The following is a 19,270-nucleotide window of genomic DNA, read 5'->3' as shown; positions in this document are numbered from 1 at the left end:
ATCGTTATATCAGTATGTACGTACATATGAGGCCTCCTTTGTGGCGCTACTTACACTAAAAAAATATTGCATCATATATATATGTTATATATCAGTAAAAGTTCACTAACAACATTACATACGTGCAAACAAATGTACTCCCTCGACCGACTTAACCATCCTCTTCTATTTTATACATGTGAAAACTGGACGAGTACGAACTTACATAGGAGGCTTCCTCTGTAGCTCGACTAGGATCTATTCAACTTAGGTCTATAAATACATAAAAAGTTATTGTATCATACATCTGTTATAAGTAAAAGTTAATTAACTTTGTACAAATGCTCCTAAATTCTCAGAAAGTAACAAAATATCATGCAGCCATCGATTTTCCATTAAATCAGTGCCGATTGACATGTTATTTTAGACCATTACATCAGATCTATTGAAATAGTAATTAATCCTAATATCATGTATATAAACCTCTCCTAATCTCCAATACAAGTACGATAATAAGTACTTTTCTCATAACAACACCACATACGTGACCAACTTAACCATCCTCTCCTATGAGTATTTCCTTGACAGTCTGTTATCTAGATCATATCAGAAAATAGTAGAATATGGAAGAGAAAACAGAATACCCATGGGTATTAACCACGTATGTGCACACTTACGTATTCCCTCCACCTTCCACTCTCCCCTCCTCTTCTATTTTCTATTTAACTTCTCCTATTTTCTAACTAGCGCTAACTATATAAAACAATATTAGATAGCTAAATAATCATGACTCTTGACCTAGACCATTACATCTCTAAAACAATACTTCTAAATAAATGGACCCATTAATTTTAAACATTAGATCTTTAAAAAAATATGTTTTACATAAAACAACCAAAGATCGAAAGAAATTAGCTTCAACTAATTGTTGATATTTTACAGTACCAAGCCATTCATATTTTTTCGTGTAAAATAATTAACCCATATATACTATATGGCCTCAATTAAACCACCAATTACAAAAAAAATCTAGCATATATGGCCTCAATTGCACCACTTCTATAGGCTGTTAACACGCTAGGGAGTCACGCTAAAAGATTAACCAAGCTATAGATATCATATTAATCAGTGCCAACACATTTAGTTAAATTTAAAATTATGAACGATCAATTTGAAACCATTATAAATCATGATAAAATCCTCGAGTCATTAAGAAAAATAGTGATATCAAAATTCAAAGAATAATTAGTTCTATATTATCTGAAGATACCAGTCATAGATTTATTCGTCAATGTTCATAGGTGAAACAAGCTAGGCCTCAATTTTTTACTTCCAATCAAGCTTTGAAGTATCAAAATAAACTGCATGATATGGGACTGACTAACTATATATATTGAACTTTTTACAAAATCTTTTCATATAGATACAAACAATTTTCAGTCATCATAAAAGATTTTAACATTTAGAAACAAATAGATGCCCGCGCAATTGCGCGGGCTACTTTCCTAATTAAATATAAAAATAAAAAAAATCTAGGCCGGAGCCCGGAGCTCCACCGGCGGTCGCCGCGCTCTCCATTCCGATGGTGAGAGACCGCCTCTCCTGACCCCTGCCGCCCACCTATGGAACAAGAATGGTCGGCATCTGCTCCCGCCGCGACCTGCACCACCTCGTGTACAGGGTGTTCGACGCAATGCCCGACCGGAGTACTGGGCCACCCTCTCGTTGTCTCCTCGCGCCGCTGTCGCCGGACGCCGGCCAGATGGTGAGCGCATCGGACTGTGTGCGGCGTCATCAGCAGGTCTACTCCGACGAGATCCCGGACCCTTACGCCGGAACGCCATAGTCATCTTGATCTTTAAAAGGTGCGTAAGCTACGAACGTGACAAACCTATTGCTTCATAGATTTCGAATATACTACACAAATTTTTGCATGAATTTTCAAAGTTTCATCTTTCTATCACAGGAACCGGAAAATAATTCAGTTCCGTTCCCGTGCTCGATTCATTTCCACTGGTGAATTGGTGATCAGTTCATCAGTCGCAGAGCAAGAGAGTGGGCTAACTGTCTAGTCTAGCAGCTTGCGAAGCGAGGCGCCGGCGAGCCTGGTGGCGTTCACGTAGTCCTGCGGCGCGTGCGGCGGCAAGCCGGGGAACACCAGCCCCACCACCCTCGCCGCCCGCATCGCCCACCCTTCCGCGTACTCCCCCCCTGCCACGCGCCCGATGGCGAGCCCTCGCGCCAGCTCCCACGCCGCGTTCGCGTGCTTGGCCAACGCGAACGCCGGCGAGAAGTAGTTCTTGTTCGGCTCCTCCGCCATGGCCCTCGCCCTGTACGCGGCGTCGAAGTAGACGCAGCGGCCGAAGTGCCTGAACAGGAACGCGGCGTCGTCGTAGGGCACCCGGGGCACGACGTCGTTGCAGTACACGAACCGGAGGTGCTTGCCCTCCAGTGAGCTCGCCGCCGCGACCCACTCGCCGAGCGCCGCGTCGCCGACGCGGGGCTGCCCGTAGGTGTACACGCCGTCCAGCCTGCCGAGCGCCGCGGCGTCGGCCTCGCCGCCGTGCAGCGCCAGGACCACCGGGAACAGCGCGGCAAGCGCGCCGCCGAGGCTGTGCCCCGTCACGACGAGCCTGGCGCGCGGGTTGGCGGCGAGGAACGCGCGCAGGCGGGCGCGGATGGCGTAGTAGGCGAAGCTCTTCGTCTTCTCGGAGTTCTTGGCCGCCGACGGCGGCGCGATCTCCGCCGGCCAGCTGGGTTTCTTGCCGGCGGCGGCGTTGTTCTGCAGCCCGAGCGCCTTCATGAAGCCGCCATGGACCTTGCCCACACCCGGGATCTCGTACCACGAGATGTCGACGTCGGTGCTCCACTGCTCCATGTCGAACGGCTGCGTGCCGCGGAACGCCACCACGACGAGCTCGGCGTCCTCCGGCTTGTCGGCGAACATGAACGCCTGGGTCGTGTAATCATTCTGGAAATCTGAACCAGGAGCAATTACGAAAACTCATTAGTTTATTCATCAATTATAACTTTGTCATTAGTAGTAATCAAAGTCTGTACTTGGATATCTTACCGTTCCAACAGTTGAAGAACTCTAAGAAGGTCATCTGTAAAATCATGAGCACGAAACGAAATGATAGTTGTTAATTCAAAGACATAATATGTTTTATTTCGTAGAGTTTAATTGCAAAAAATTTCAAAAAACATCAATTCAAAGTGTTCGAACCTTCCAATTCTTTTCCACGGCGTCCTTTATGACGAGTTCGTTCTCGTAGGCCAATTTCGCTGCCATGATGCAGAGAGCTGCGTGGTAATTGCTATCACCTGGCTTGATCTTCTCGTCCAGATCGATCCTTGTGTCAAGAAGTCCAATGAACGATCTGTAGTTGGGAGAATTTCTGTCCGGCGTTTTCACCTTCCCTGCAATGTAAAATGTAAGTGCTACAGCACTAATATTGTCTGAAAATCACTGTCTTTAATTGCACTATTTGTTTGAAATGTATCTGATCTTAACTTGACTAGCTATAAGGGTCCTGGTAAATACATTGTACATGTATTTGCAAAGATGTGTTTTTGTAACAACTCTTTTTGAGTTCAATTCTTGTGAAACATGTGGAGTAAATGACAATAATCATAAGGCGTGTATCAAGGACATGATTGTTGCGACCTGTGGGCCCGGAAGGAAGAGATCAAGCTAATGACTATATTCAAGTTAGTTGATTAGAGGATTAAACAACCCTCATAACATGGTATAAGAAATTAGTGTACATTATCCTTGTTTTGGATAGGAATTAAGATTGGTTGAGCTGAACTCTTCACATGACTAACTACCAGCAATGCATATAAATAATAATGAGTTCTGACAAGAAACAAGTTAGATAGTATCTTCCAAGCCTGCAAGCCAGCTATGTGTGAGCTTAGCTCCTCCCTCCGTCTTAAAAAAAAAAAGACAAACCCTACTTTCCGTGTCCAATGTTTGACCGTTCGTCTTATTTAAAAAAATTATGAAAAAAAAAATTAGAAAGACAAGTCACGCATAAAATATTAATCATGTTTTATCATCTAACAACAATGAAAATACAAATTATAAAAAAATTTCATATAAGACGGACAGTTAAAGTTGGACACGGAAACCCATGATTTGTCTTTTTTTGGGACATAGGGAGTAGACCTAATGGAATTATTGTTTATATGACCTCTGCGTCAACATAATAATTAGCATAGATAATAAATAATCGTATACTGCTGTACTGATCAACAAAACCCAATTTGCTAGAGCTAAAGAGGGGCTGCTAATCTTATAGCACGACATGTTTTTTTTAATAAAAAAGATATTGATCACTTAATGATATTCCAAAGATATAAACTATAACATCCTCCCCTTCTTATTCAAATTAACTGTATGCTGGTGCTTAGTGCTTGCTCAAGCTCAATGCATGGGCAACGCATATTCGTTTTTAAAATTACTGAAAACGTGTCTTTCCCTGAACTAAATCAAACTGCATGCATGTCAGAGATTATTGTCCATGTTTTTAAGTAAAAAACGTTGTGCATTGGTCTGAACTCTCCATAATTATCAATACTTCATAATAATAAGAGAACAACAAATCAATTAAACGTCCATCCAAATTATTCCCGTTGGCATTTGCATCAAATCAAATTTTCCTAACTAGCAACTCAACAAAGCACATATATACTTCCCCCAAGAAACTAGCTTTTAAGCTGGAGTGCTGGGCAACAAATGCAATGGATGAACTTTTTTTTGGGGTGTTTAAATATCACCTTCCAAAACAACATTAGTTAACTAGCATAAAAAGCGAGATCATTGTACATATATATACATAAAATTAAACTTAAATGCAGGTCTAATAAAATCACACATACCATGCAGAGCATTTCTGATGAGGCCGAGGACGTTGTCATTCTCGCTGACGAGGTTCATCCAGTACTCGACGGCGCGGCCGACCTTGGCCATGACCCCCTTGGACAACCGGAGCAGCATCTGCGCGAGGAGGGAGACGGCGATGATCCACCGGTGCCACGGCAGCGCCACCTCGGCGCCGGGGCGGCCGCAGCGCACGGCCTTGTTCTCGCCGACCTTGCAGGAGAGCAGCAGGTCGGCGAGGCTGCGCGCGCCGCCGTTCTCCGGCTGCAGCACCATGAATTCGTCGCCCAAGGTGACATCTCGCCGCCGGCAGTCGTCGTCGTCGTCCATGCCGCCGGCGATTGATCCGCCGGTGGTCGCCGTCGTCGACGATGTGCACGAGATCGAGCTTATGATCGAACAAGCAAATTGATGAATAGCTCAAGGAGGAGCCCTATTATATACTGTAGGAGGGTAGTGGCTTAGGGTTGGTGAATTAAAAAAGAATGGCCGTGTGGACATGGTATTAGTAAACGGCAATAATGAACGAGTCGTCGTGAGTTAATTAATCGTGGATAGTTTAGTGGTGGTGCTAATTTGTGTATTAGCGTTTGGTAACCAGCGATTATAATTGATTAGCTACACCTTCCTGCACGGCGGGCCGATCGAATTAATCCGTGTTCTTGCACGCAAAGGAAGGAGAATCCGAATCTTCTCTCGTTGCTTTGCTCTTGGATGCCTTTCAATTCAGCTTCTCATAGGTAGCAATCTGAAAGGCGTCGAAGCATTTATTCACTTAGGATGAAATATGGTTAAGTTTTTGCTGCTGCTACAGATGACAGGTTCACTTAGGACGAAATTAATTGAGAGATACGTACAATGGGAGAATAAGCCAATAACACATGATTAATTAAGTATTAATTATTTTATGATTTTTAAAGCAACATTTCTATAGAAAGCTTTTTAAAAAACATATTGTTTAACCGTAAAGAGATTTTTTTTTCATAGGTGTTAGCATATTCCTTTTTTTTTTACTTGTAACAAAACGAGCTACTATGTACGTATAATTAAATGGCTATGGGCTGATGACTGAGTTGCTGCGAAGATGCATGCAAATTAATTAGGAGTATTTACCGATTTCTATATACACACTGGGGTATGAGTGTGTCAGATATTATAGTACTCGTCTCTGTCACTGCACTTTGTAAAGTCCCACGTTCTTCGGGGTTTCCACTGATGAGAGGCGTGCATTCTCACCGTCAAGTGGGTATTTTTTTTTTCTCCCCCGTGGAAAAACGCGGCGCTTTCAACGACAAAACGGGAGATACTAGGAAAAATAAAAATCAACGGCTGGGTCCATTGGATGTCCGACGTGCTGCAGGCTCGATCTCACAGTCACATCACACGACCGTGTGTCCGTGTTGTTGACCGACCTAGTGCTTCACTTTAATTTGATGCTTTCAAGGTTTGCACATATCGGGCCAAGTAGGATTGTATAGAAAAAAAAACTTAATGAGAAGGAAATTAACGCGCTGATTGATTCCTAACCTCTGTAAAAGCAGATGAATCAGTCAGAAAATGCCCTGGGTGATTGGCAGTTCCGGGTTGTGCACATTAATTACAAAGTCCTAACACATGCATTTGCATGAATTGGTCTTAGCTTGTAGAACCAGTTGCCGTGAGTGATCGAGAGTTCGAGACTTCTGAAGGAGATTTTGATTACAAAGTGTAGAGAGATGTACTATTGCTGAATCTTTTGCTTTGCTTGCTTTGGCTTAATTCCTAGCTAGTTGATTCAGCAGCAGGATGTGCCAAACTGAACGGCAATCGATCGCAAGTTGGAAAGGCCGGCAAGGCGCGCGGCGACAAAAGCAGCTAGCAGATACTCCCTCCGTCAAAAAAAAATCTAAAATTAGATGTGACATATTATATTACAACGAATCTGAACATATATCAGATTCAGTTCTAAGTTAGTTTTTTATAAGATAAAGGAAGTAGAGCCCAAGCTTCCATGTTACTATTACTACCACTACTCTGCCTGCCTGCATGCATGCTAGGTTGATGCGTGTGATTTCTCGCGTGCGTTCGTGAGATCACCCACCCAACCGGCCGCGGGCAGGGGCCGTAGCGCATGTTCCGGTGTTGGGCCGTTTCAATTTGTAGGACAGACTTCTTTTCGCTTGGGTTTTTGAGCAACTATTTAAGGAAGGAAGACATGGCAGGGGCAACGCCGAGGCCAACGCTCGACGGTCGAGATTGAGGGGAGTATTGGAGCTGATAAGTGGGTCCTACCGTTTTTATTTTTATCCTTGTGACTGACATGTGGGTTTCACAAGCTGACTCAGCCAGTCAACATGATCAAAGATGCCACGTGGGACAAAACCGCCTTCGAAACTATCTGGGGAGTCGATTTGCAAAGGTTTAAGAGTTGGGGACAGGCTATACCCGGTTTTGCAATTAAGGGATGTGATTCAACTATGGACATAAGTTGAGGGAGGCAAAACAAAATTATTCCTTGGAGCAAATCCAAGTGGTGACCTGCTTAGGCAGGAGAAGAAAAGTTGGGCCTCGCGGCCCAAATAGGTGTTTTGTCTTTTCTATTTCTCAAATTTATTTTTGTGTAAAGTTATTTCCATACTGAATGTTTATATATGTGAAGTTTTTATACTCTATGTTTATGCGTATGAAGTTCATATATCAAATGGTTTGTATGTATAAATTTTATGTGTATAAAATTTGTATATCAAATATTTCTACGTATAAAGTTTCTCTATCAAATATTTTTTTATGTATATAAAGATTATACACCAAATAAATCTACATAAAGATTTTCTATGTAATTCTTTTCTACATATAAATATAGGTATAAATTTTTTAGGGGCCAACTCGGGCCAAACAATGTGTGACCTTATTACTCATTTCTCATTCACACTTAGGCCTTGTTTAGTTCCCAAATCAAAAGCATTTCACCCATCAATTAAAATGTTTAGACATATGTATAGAGTATTAAATGTGGATAAGAAAAAAAAACAATTATACAGTTTGCGTGTAAATTGCGAGACAAATCTTTTAAGCCTAATTATGCCATGATTTGAAAATGTGGTGCTACAGTAAACATTTGCTAATGATGGATTAATTAGGCTTAATAAGACGGATTAATTAGGCTTAATAAATTTGTCTTGCAGTTTTCTGACGGAATCTGTAATTTATTTTATTATTATACTATATTTGATACTTCAAATGTGTGTTTGTATATCTGATGTGACAACCAAACCCAAAAATTTTCTCCGAGTAAACAAGGCCTTAAGCTAGAATGAGAAGGGGCGGCCCAACTTCAGATTCCCTCGTCTCGTCCTTACTCATCACACTCATTGTTTTCTGGCATTCACGGTGGTGGTGTTTCTTTTGTCATTTTCTATTTGCGGTGCACGAACTACCGCGCAACATACTAACCTGTAGGTCTCAGCAAATGTCAAAGGAATAAGTTCACTTTGTGACCCTCAAAAGTCAAAATCTAATCCGTGACTCTAAATCATAAAACCGGATATACTCTCGAAACCGGTGCAATTTGACTCCCTTGGTAGTTTTGGAGGGCGGTTTCGCTGACGTGACGCCTACGTGGCGGTATTGACTCGGTTTTCTTTTCACGTGGCGCTTAGGTGGCATTAAAAATAAAAAATATACTGGGACTCATTTGTCATTCACCAAAAGTATGGGTGGGACCCACTGACATGTGGGGTCCACATAAATCATTCTCTCCTCATCCTCCCCCCTCTCTCTCTCTCTTTCTCTTCCGTTGGCGAGCGGCGGCCGTGGGACGGGGGTCAGCGGCGGAGATGTTCCGGTGAAACAGAAACGATGAGGAGGAGCGGTGTGGCGACGAGGAGCAGCCGCGGAGCATGATTCCGACGGCGGCGGGCGGGTGCCTTTCTCTGAGCCGTGGCGCAGAGACCGGAGAAATTCTATATCAGTTCTTGATTCATCTCACCGGTGATTGTCATGCAGGCGTCACCGCTGTATATCTCGGAGATAGCCAAGATCCGTTGTACATCTCGCTGATTATCAAATATAATCAAGCTTAGTTACTAACTAATGGCAGATTTAATTTAATTGTATAGTAAGAGCTGTACGCCTGTACATGGATGCTGGATTGGAGTTATGGCAGGCTGTGGCGGCGCGAGTCAGAAAAGCAGTAGCCGATGTCGGCGTGGACGAACACCCAAAGCAGCTCGTCGTGATAATTGATGCCGGACGCTTCCTCCTGCGCCCCCGCACGCGTTCCACCTCTTCCTCCACCCGGTCCACCGTGTCCTCCACGCCCGCCTCACCCCGTGCGCCGCCATGGCGCGCTACCTCAAGGCCGACCGGCCTCCACTGCGCCATCGCCATCTCCGCCGCAGTAATCATGCTCCGCGGCTGCTCCTCGTCGCCACACCGCTTGAAGAAGGAAGGAGAGCAAGAGAGAAGGGGTCGTCGTCGCCGCTGCTCCAGCGTCCGCCCTCCCGCCCGCCGTCGGGTGCGCTGGCAACGGCTCCGCGGGAAGGGGTGGGGGAGGCCGACGACAACTCGCGGGGGAGGGGCGTTAGTGATGCCGTCTGTGGCGGCGGCCAAGGCGGTGGCCGGCGGCGAGTCGGCGCAGACCCCATCGTCCGTGGAGAGGAGAGAAGGGAGGAGGAAGACGGGGAGGAGAGGATTGTGTGGGCTCCACATGACAGTGGCTCCCATATTTTTTTTCTGTGTGTATGACAAATGGGTCCTAGACATATTTTTTATTTCTAATGCTACGTAAGTGCCACGTCAACGTCACGTGGAAAGAAAACCGAGTCAAAACCGCCACGTAGACGCCACGTCAGCGAAACCGCCCTCCAAAACCAACCAAGAAGTCAAATTGCACCGGTTTCGAGAGTTAGAGGGTCGAGATATCCGGTTTTGTGGTTTGGGGTCGCGGATTAGATTTCGATCACTTTTGAGGGTCACAAAGTGAACTTATTCCAATGTCAAATGGTGGATTGGTGGCATGTTGCAGGAAGCATTGGAGGTTTTAGCCCACGGCCCACATGCCCTTTCACTGCTCAACTCACTATTTTTTTCTTTTTTAAGCTCAAAATTTATTCCAACCTTTTTTTCTCCAACCCTTGGGATTTGTAGGCTAGAAATTTGGGTACATCATATCAGGCCTACGTACATGAGACGTGCACAGTAATATTGAGCATAAAAGGGTAGCTAATCGGCAATGTGCCTGTTTAGGTTGTGTTGGGCATAAATGGATGGGAATTAATCCCTTTGCGCATATGAAATAGTATTAACGTATGATTAATTAAGTATTAGCTAATTAAACAACCTTAAAAAAATATAAACAGGGTCAGCCCTGACTTTTTGGTGGCCCGGTGCAGAAAAAAAAAATGAATGCCCCCATTCACCATAAAAATATAAGATAATATTTAAAATCTCATTATCATTAACGAATTTCACATGAATAAGTTTAAAATACAATCAAGCAGTCACGATATGCTCGATCACCGATTGGTCTTCTGTCTTTCCTCTAAACCTATCAGGCCTGATACCATAATATACATATTTTAAAGATCCTGTCTTTCCTCTAAACCTATCAGGCCTGATACCATAATATACATATTTTAAAGATCCCTAATTTTTAGAGACCAAATACGGTCGTACCGTCCGCACTGACTCAAGGACAGCCCTGAATATAAAGCCACTAGCTATCAGCAATACCACCAATAGGAGCTGCGGCGTCGGTAACCCATGGAAAGCAACGGCACTAGGCAGCGACACTACTGGTGGCGGTGAGGAAGAAGCCGGTAAGAAGAGGCACGAGAAGACGGTGGCAGCGGTGAGGCCACCAGTGCTGGATGCAAGCCCCTCGGTTTGGAGCAATGTTAGACGAACCAGTTAAGGAAAGCAATTTGAATCAAATTTGTCCAGCGAAAACACATTTACGTACAAGGCAATTGCAAATTTACCATTACTTTAAATCATTATTACAAGACTGCCACTAAAAATTGCAAAAATACCGCTAAAACTGTCATTCGAGTGGCATCCTTACAATATTGAAAAAACTGGTGGCAAATTTGCAAATGCCCATTAAGTATAATATGGTTTGTTGCCTCCGTCTCGTGAGCAAGAACATACTCCTCTATACTTCATAAATTTCAAGTGATAAGAGGATGTACATGTATCTGTCCAGATTTATAGGATTAGGATATATCCTATCCATCCAAAAATTGTTATATTTTGGAACTGAGGGAGTACATAGTACCTAGGTTATTCCCTCTATAAAACATAAACTTAATTTAGGATATAACATATTATAGTATTAATATATGTCATATCTTGTACTAGTTCTATTTTTTGAGATAATCCGTTAAATGACATCGACAAGTGTGTGTTCCAAGAAATACCATCGTACAAACGGTTTTGTCCCAAAAAACCATCGTCGTTAGGGTTCTGTCCATCCCGTGCCGTTAAGTGTTATAGGATGAACAGTGTATTTAACAGCGTGGAATAGACGGAACCCTAACGGCGATGACATTTTTAGGACAAAGTCGTTTATACGATAGCATTTCTTGGAACTCGTATTTATTTATAGCATTTTTTGGATTTGGACGCTTGGTCGCTTATCAACGGCATTTCTTGGATTATCTCTTTATTTTTTTTATTGAAACAAAGCGAGTAAGAAGAAATATCAATGTCAGTCAGCTTCACTATCCGAGGGTGGTCGTCATACGATGGCAACGCCATTTTGAGCAAGTTTGGTTCGAGGCCAAAACAAGCCTTACCAAAATTTGGCCAAAGGCACAATTTGGCATGGCCAATATTTGGAAAGGCCAAATTGTGTTTGGTTAAAGGCCAAAACTAACCTTGCCAATTTTTGGCTAAACCAGGTTTGGTTTGGTGCCATCAAATGGCTATGCCGTCAAATGCCATCCTATTGTGGATGGTCGTATTGCAAAAGTTTGAAAATAGCATCAAAAAAATACAAACTTTACTATGTAAGTGAAAGCCTAGGTATGTACTTGCATTTGTGGCCAAAATGGCTACGTTGCTGTGTGTTGAAAGCCTTGAGATACAATATGACAGAAAACAGAATTGAAAGCTGCATAGTAGTGTAGCCATAGCACATTATATATTACAGCATTCGGGTTGGCATTAATCCCTACTTCATATGTGTCACACCACAAGTACCTACTACATAGCAGTGACATATATACATCACGAGGGTTTGCCCTGTCCCTACTAGATACCCCACACTACCATCCCCTGCATGATAGTGCCAGCATACATCACATATATATAGCATCATGGGTTTTATCAAAATACATTGCTCCCTAACCAAAATGTCACCACCTGACACATGATTCACATAGTGCACCCATTGCCACCATTGCAAGCACATTTGCGCTCAAAGTAATCTATAACCCAAGCTTGGAAACTTGCATCACTTGCAACTCGCAAATACGAACGAAAGATTTCTTGTTCAGGCTTGGCAAGAAAGGTTGCAAGTTCAATTTTGTCACTTGCTGGGATGGTGAGATCTTCTATGCGCCTCCAAATACTTGCATTAGGACCTCCTACAATGGATTGTTCAACTAATGCAAGTTTGTTAGCAAGCTTAAGGATACTACCTGCCAGCTCATCTTGTTCTTCTTCTTTGTGGCTTGTTTTATGCTTCAGAGTCTTCTTGGTAGGTGATTTCACAGATCTACGCTTATGCCCTGAATAAGTGCCATCAGTAGTAGGACTATTGCGAGCTATCGTGTCAGAATCATGGCCACCATCTTCCAATGCAAATATGTATTCTTCCAACTCCTTGATGCTACCACTGCCATCACTATCACTGCTACCATTTGCATTGAACCGGTCAATTGCTAGTGAACCATCAGCTTTTGAACAACCAATAAATAATTCTTCAAAGGGGTGAAAGAATTTGATAGGCTTAGTCAAGTAGTTATATTTAGTTGTCTGCCATGAGAAGAAACATAGTTAGAAATAAACAAATTTAGCACATTCTTGTATGAATTATAACTCAGAAATTATTGCACAATAATATAGCTTACACCAAGTTTGTTTGAATCCTTCTCAGATGGGTCAATGTTAAATTTGCATGATGCTGCATCAAAACCATAGCCACTTTTCCCTAAAGCTGCACAAATCCAACTCCATTTTTCCTTGCATAGCCTTAAGTGCCTGTGGACTTGGCTTTTGGTGACTCTAATCCCAAACTTGTCTTTTAAAGCTATAGCACATTGCTGGTGGTGTTGTTTCTTCCACTTGAAGGTACTAGGTTTGTCTTTGCAGAGCTCTATATACCACTCAAGCATGAACTGAGTAGCATCATCACTCCAACTGATATACTTCTCACGAGAGCCACCTTCCTCGCTAGTACCTTCTGTACGCTTTCCCATACTACATACAGTGAAAAAATTATAAGTTAATATTGCATATGAACAGATGATAGTCAGTTAATGAAGTAATAAGATGATTGGAAGAAACATAAATATATTAATATGATAATGTCTGATACAATAGTATCAATACAACATACAATCCTCACAACTATTACAAAATATAATATCATTAATAGTCCATGGGACTAGTAATTCATTCACTAGTCAAAACATCATGAACATCCGCATTGTGTCTGTCATTCCACATCTGCTGAGCGATGTTATCACGCTTGGCTGCCCACTCACGTACATCATCCCCTTGGTCAGAGACACGGTTGCTGCTCCTTGGTAGGAGAGCGTACCACGTCTTCTCATCGTTGACAAATTCATCAGACCCATTCTCAAGTATCCAATTATGAAGAGCACAACAAGCAATAACCACCATTGATTGGGCTTTCAGTGGTATGAATGGCTTATTCATAAGAATCTTGAAACGATTCTTCAAAGCACCAAAAGCTCGTTCAATCGTAGTCCGAAGTGAAGAATGACGATAGTTGAAAAGCTCTTTAGGGCATTTTGGGCCTTGAGGTCCATGTGGCCCTTGAGGGCCACGGAACTCTTTTAGGTGGTACCGAACACGACAATAAGGCGGCAATATACCCGGCCTAGCAGCATACCCAGCATCAGCCAAAAAGAACTTCCCTACAAACATGTCATAGAGCCTAACGTCAACTTATAGCAAGGCTAATCATGAATTCTTTGAAATGTTTAATTACCTTCAGGTATTTTAAGGCCATTTGGTCGAGACAGTGCATCTTGCAACACAAGGGAATCATGAGCTGACCCCTCCCAACCTGCTAGGATATATATGAACCTAAGGTCAAAGTCAACAGCAGCTAATACATTCTGTGTGGGGTATGGTTTGCGGCCTCTAAACCTATCCACCTTCTTGGCTGGCACACTTGCCCTGATGTGTGTACCATCTAGTGCTCCTATACAGTCCTATGTACATATCAAAGTGAAACATTAGAGTTAAAATAAACAAAATGTATTGTAATATGCATTGTTATGGCTTGGTGTTTAGAATTACCTTGAAATATGGATAAAATTTGTTTTTCTTGCTGGTGATCTTACTATGTGTATTGGTAGACCTGATGTAAATGAGTTCTCGAGCTATCTCGCACATGGCTCGCAGCACAATACGAAAATACCTACTCACAGTCTCACCGGATCGCCAAAATGAGAATCCAACACATGAAACAGAATGGTGTTGTCCAACCTTTTTCAGAAACATTGCCACTTGCTCCTCTACTGAAACATGAAAGGTGTCAACTAGTAGTCCCTTGTTCCTAAGACGAGCACAAAGCTTGTAGAATACTGCACGGGACATTCTTAATTGTTGAGTGCACGTCCTATCTGAAATGTTGATCAGCCTGATTAGTTCACTTGTTCTCCATACATCCCTGTGGACTAGGGGCCCATATTTTACCCCTTTGCGACTACTCCTCCTACGATATTTGTTCCTCAACCATATGATGATCAAAAGACAAAGTACCACTATAGCCTTCTTCCTTAGCAAGAAGTGATGCGTATATTGTTGTCGAGTGTTCTCCATCTGGATGAGATTACATACGCAGCTTCAAATTACTTAAGGAAATGTGTCGGTTCAGTGAAAAACAAATTAATTTACTGAATAAATATTGTGCCCAGCCAACATGTAGATTTGTCGACTAAAAATAACATTACTGAGGTGTAAATGGACACCTGTATATTTTTTTGGGCAAAGAAATCAACACTAAGACAGTAAGATTTATTCAACCTACTGTTTTTTATTGCTACTAGTTAAGATGGTAATGGCAGACTATAAATAACTACATTAGTAGCACAAATGAACAAGCATTGTACGGATGGAGCATCAGTTGATTACCTTTTCCTGTAGCAATCGATGGTGTTTTTCACAGCAACTGAGCACGCCGGAGTCAGTACAACTACTGCTGGAATCACAACACACGTACTCGTCCTGTTCTTCTCCTGAGCAGTCACTCCCCTTTCAAGTTTCAACTCGCCCCCATCCCTCCCAGATGTAGCCCCAAATCTCTACCCCATTTGAGCTATTATTTGTTTCGGTTGGTTTAGAAGATGAGTGTGTATGACCAGATGAGGATCTTCTTGGGTTTTCTTGGTCAAGATTTGGAGGAGATGTGGTTATTGGATGGAGAAGATGAAGGGCGTCAAAAAACAGAGGACAAATGGGAACTGGGAACTCTAGAGCTTATCTTCTTATATTTTTGTGTGCAGCGTAGAATACATATGGTCGATGTGTGGCCGCGCGCGCGGGAGTTCAAATTTCACGCCCGCGATTCGGCTCCTGTCGACGGCGTGGCCGATTCTTTCTCCTCAGGCAGGCCGATATTTGGATCCAAACCAAACTTTTGTTTGTACTGTTTACTTGACCCATAAATTGGTAAGCCCAACATAGGCCATGAACCAAACTGGCCCAGGGACATGATGGCAATGTAACGTGAGGTGTAGCTAATAGTTTGGGTGCCCCATGAAACCAAAAGCCAGTGCTAGCGATTAGCAGCAAATGACAACACGCGGGGCCTTTTTGCGCGAGCACCAACGTACGTGTTCCAATGAGCGCATCAGCCGCCCGGTGGCCGGATCGAGCAGCTGTATTACCCAGATACGGGGATACATATACGGATACATTGATACAGGGATATACCATTTCTCAAAAAATATGGATACGGTGATACGTCTATATATATGTAAAAGAAAATTATTAATTTTTGAAAGAAAATAGCCGATTACAATGTAGCAATCTTTTGTAATGATCTCTTGTAGTTGATTCAGGTGTAGACTAGTTGAGAAATAGCACCACTAATAAATAGATATACATCTAAAAAAACTAGTATTTCAGCATACTCTGACTTTTCTACTTCTTCTCTAACACCTAAACATATCTCACCAAATCCCACGACGGCTTCTTCTCACTATCATTTGGATGAATGATGAATCTGCAGCTAGATTAGCAGCGCGCTAGCTCTAGGAGTGCTAGATGCATTGACACTTCTAGTCACAGTAATCATCGGACCTATAAAATATATATATACTCAAGCATGGAAGAGGCCAACAAGAAAACAGTAAAGGGGAACAAGAATAGATAAAATCACATGCAGACTCAAAGCATCGAAGAAGCCAACAAGTCAATCGTTCAATAGAACTTGCCTCACTGGGGAACCAAGGAATCAAGTCAGTGGCTGCGACAGCGGTGTTGTGCCATGTTGGCGTTGCGTCCGTGGTGGAGGCGGTGAATACACCCAGATGCACATCTGCATTCAGCGTCTGTAGGCCCAGCATGCAGCGACGATGCCGACGGCCAGGGGCGAAGCTAGCATCAAAATAAAAAGGTGCATTACCATTGAAAATCTAGAAAATTTCATTACAACACTGTATATTCTAGTGTTTTTGAGTGAGAAATTAGAGATTTGGGGGTTCATGTGCACCCAAAAAAGAATATAGCTTCGCCACTGCCGGCGGCGTTGCGTTCAGTTAGGAACAATGTGTTAGACGAAGCAGTTAAGGAATGCAATTTAAATCAAACTTATCAGGCAAAAACACATTTAAAGCATAATATGGGTTGCCGTCTCCGTCTCCTGAGCAAGAACAAACCCCTATATAAATATGAATTTCAATAATCCTACCACTTAAGAAATTAATTTTGATAACTCCTTCATAAAGAGAGAGATAATAATCTCGAGTGACGAGGAGATATCCTCTTCAAGGTTAAGAAGAAATATCAATGCATCAGTCAGCTTCACTATCCAAGGGTGGTCATGATATGATGGCAACGTCATTGTATCTCAGGAACATGATGGCAACGTAACATGAGGTGTAGCTAAAAGTTTGGGTGCCCCATGTAACCAGAAAACGAGTGCTAGTAAAGTGAGCGTAACTCGACTGATTTGGTTTCTTGTGGTGAAACCAGTCCACCCAAATTCAAGTTCTAGGCTCAACACTAGTACTCATATTTACGGGTTTTTTTTAAGTAATTGGCGATAAATCGACAGTGAAACATCCATTATGGCTTCGTTAATCTCAAGATAGATCAGTTCAGCCGAGGAGTTTATAAGAGTAAGGTATACATGTACATGCTTATAGAGATGAATATGCGCGTGTCGTGAGTGTTTGCATCTCTAAGAGCAGGTACAATAGCAGGCTATTAGCCAGCTATTAACATATTTTAATGAGATAAACGCTGAGAGAGAAAAGCAGCGGGCTACAGATCTATAGCCAGTTGCAGCACGGACTCCAAGACACACTGTGTGTATAACAGGTGGGACCATATATTAATAGTATAGTAAACAACTATTGTATAACTTGGCTATAAATGAATTGAAGTTAGTAGTGGCCTGTACTATTAGACTTTCTCTAATGGGTTTATGAAAAAGCAATGCTAGCGAATGACAACACGAGGGCCCCACCCCCCGGGCGAGCGCCAACGTACGTGTTCCAATGAGAGCGTCAGCCGCCGGCCGGACCGATCAGATCGAGCACACCCCGACCCCGACATGCCGCCGCCCGCGCGGCCCCAGCCCTGCAATACCACGACGGCGACGCCTCCGCCGCGTGCCGTCTCTCTGCGGCGCCCCCCCCCCCCCCCCCCCCCCCCCCGGGCGGCCGTGCGGGCGCCACGCACGCACGCAAATACGCAATCCCCCGGCCATCCGCCGGTGCAAGTGCAATGCATCCGCGCAATGCAACCATCACCAATCTCTCTCGGCTTTCCACGGGGCTCCACGGCCAAGGCCAATATCGATCGACCACGTGGTTAACTGCAGCAGCAGGAGGAGTGCGACTGCTCTGATGATCAACGGAAGACGCCAAGACGGGGTCCAGTAGGGAGTGCGTCTTTTTTGCCTAGGAAGGATGAATGTTTTGCAAACGTGATCAGGGGTCAGGGCAGGGGGAGCACCGGAGATCCTCGATTTTGAAGTGTTTTGCTGTGGTCCTAAAGCTGGCTCCTACTAGCAGTTTTGTTGACAATGGAGCACGGGAGAGTGGACGAACCAGGACAAGCTGTACCGCACGGACAAGTAGTCCCCTGGAATGATATAACTCTAGTTTTTTAAAATTACTAAACGGTATGTCTGATGTAAAAAAAATAGGGCATTTACAAATTTACTACCGGTTTTTTCAATTTTACAAGGATGCCACTCGAATAATAGTTCTGGTGGTATTTTTGCAATTTTCTAGTGGCAGTTCTGCAATAACGATTTAAAATTGTGGTAAATTTGCAATTGCCTTTTTTACAGAGAGGTTATGGGAAATATCAGATAAATATATTATTTTTATTTTGAAGTAATCACTCAATCATATGCTAAAATGATTTTCCCACTACTGAACAGGGGTCATAGTGTGCTGAAGGCTCCGTTTGGTGTTGAATTGGATACATGTTAAAGTATTTTTGGGAAATTTTGAACTTTCTTTTACAGAACCTGTAAATGATATATGACGGCAGGGGAGGCATAACAGTTAGACAAATATTTATATGGTGTGGTGATATGTGAAAAATATCGAAACGTTCAAATAGCACTTCGTCAGACAATCCGCATAAAAATCAAGTAATCCTTCTCCGTCAGATTGTAGAAATACTACCATAATTCAACTCTAATTCTCAACTCGATTGAAAATTATTCGATCCGTTTCCACACCTCGAGTTACAAATACTACACCCTTGTCTCTAAAAGACATAATCCTTCATAGCTAGAGGATTAAAATTCCTTCATAGCTAGAGGTAGTACATATATAGTAATGTAGCTATGGCAACCATTGCTAATAAATCTAGAAACAAGTTTTACGCACTCAGCATGATCCGACTGATTAGATATTATTAATAGTACAAGTTGGGGTGTGTTCGGATGCCTCTTTTCTTAACCCACTGTCTCTTTTTCCATGCGCACGTTTTTCAAACTGTTAAATGGTGTGTGTTTTGAAAAAGTTTCTATATGAAAGTTGC

At 42.8% G+C, this 19,270-nt stretch overlaps 3 protein-coding genes and 1 long non-coding RNA gene across 4 annotated transcripts; all 4 read right to left on the bottom strand.

Annotated features, from left to right (window-relative positions):
- Positions 1 to 1,862: 1,862 nt before the first annotated feature.
- On the bottom strand, positions 1,863 to 5,272 carry LOC4340460 (triacylglycerol lipase OBL1). The gene is made up of 4 exons (XM_015786494.2): positions 4,864 to 5,272; positions 3,206 to 3,399; positions 3,053 to 3,086; positions 1,863 to 2,958 (listed from the first exon to the last, which is right to left on the bottom strand). The coding sequence occupies exons 1-4, from the start codon at positions 5,192 to 5,194 to the stop codon at positions 2,048 to 2,050; spliced, it is 1,470 nt and encodes a 489-aa protein (XP_015641980.1). The 5' UTR covers positions 5,195 to 5,272; the 3' UTR covers positions 1,863 to 2,047.
- Positions 5,273 to 8,498: 3,226 nt separating this feature from the next.
- On the bottom strand, positions 8,499 to 9,172 carry LOC107281229 (uncharacterized). The gene is made up of 2 exons (XR_001546587.3): positions 8,982 to 9,172; positions 8,499 to 8,898 (listed from the first exon to the last, which is right to left on the bottom strand). It is a non-coding gene; the product is annotated as an uncharacterized lncRNA (long non-coding RNA).
- A 3,048-nt stretch (positions 9,173 to 12,220) lies between these two features.
- Positions 12,221 to 13,266, bottom strand: LOC107276799 (uncharacterized). Its single transcript, XM_015786571.3, has 2 exons — positions 12,919 to 13,266; positions 12,221 to 12,823 (listed from the first exon to the last, which is right to left on the bottom strand). The coding sequence occupies exons 1-2, from the start codon at positions 13,264 to 13,266 to the stop codon at positions 12,221 to 12,223; spliced, it is 951 nt and encodes a 316-aa protein (XP_015642057.1).
- Positions 13,267 to 13,462: 196 nt separating this feature from the next.
- Positions 13,463 to 14,705, bottom strand: LOC112939248 (protein ALP1-like). Its single transcript, XM_026026009.2, has 4 exons — positions 14,695 to 14,705; positions 14,339 to 14,639; positions 14,025 to 14,250; positions 13,463 to 13,950 (listed from the first exon to the last, which is right to left on the bottom strand). Exons 1-4 carry the CDS (start codon positions 14,703 to 14,705, stop codon positions 13,463 to 13,465), a joined length of 1,026 nt encoding a protein of 341 aa, XP_025881794.2.
- Between the last annotated feature and the right edge of the window lie 4,565 nt (positions 14,706 to 19,270).

Source organism: Oryza sativa, chromosome 6 (genome assembly GCF_034140825.1).
Source record: "Oryza sativa Japonica Group chromosome 6, ASM3414082v1".
NCBI lineage: Eukaryota > Viridiplantae > Streptophyta > Magnoliopsida > Poales > Poaceae > Oryza > Oryza sativa.
The sequence above is the reverse complement of the archived record's forward strand: the minus strand, read 5'-3'. Positions and strand labels throughout refer to the sequence as shown.

Coding starts and splice junctions, on each gene's coding strand:
- LOC112939248 (XM_026026009.2), bottom strand. Junction 14,251..14,338: donor AATTTTATCCATATTTCAAG/GTAATTCTAAAC, acceptor ATATGTACATAG/GACTGTATAGGAGCACTAGA. Junction 13,951..14,024: donor TGGCCTTAAAATACCTGAAG/GTAATTAAACAT, acceptor ACATGTTTGTAG/GGAAGTTCTTTTTGGCTGAT.
- LOC4340460 (XM_015786494.2), bottom strand. CDS start 5,194: ATGGACGACGACGACGACTGCCGGCGGCGAGATGTCACCTTGGGCGAC. Junction 3,087..3,205: donor CCGTGGAAAAGAATTGGAAG/GTTCGAACACTT, acceptor ATGATTTTACAG/ATGACCTTCTTAGAGTTCTT. Junction 2,959..3,052: donor GTTCTTCAACTGTTGGAACG/GTAAGATATCCA, acceptor CTCCTGGTTCAG/ATTTCCAGAATGATTACACG.
- LOC107276799 (XM_015786571.3), bottom strand. CDS start 13,266: ATGGGAAAGCGTACAGAAGGTACTAGCGAGGAAGGTGGCTCTCGTGAG. Junction 12,824..12,918: donor AGGATTCAAACAAACTTGGT/GTAAGCTATATT, acceptor TTCTCATGGCAG/ACAACTAAATATAACTACTT.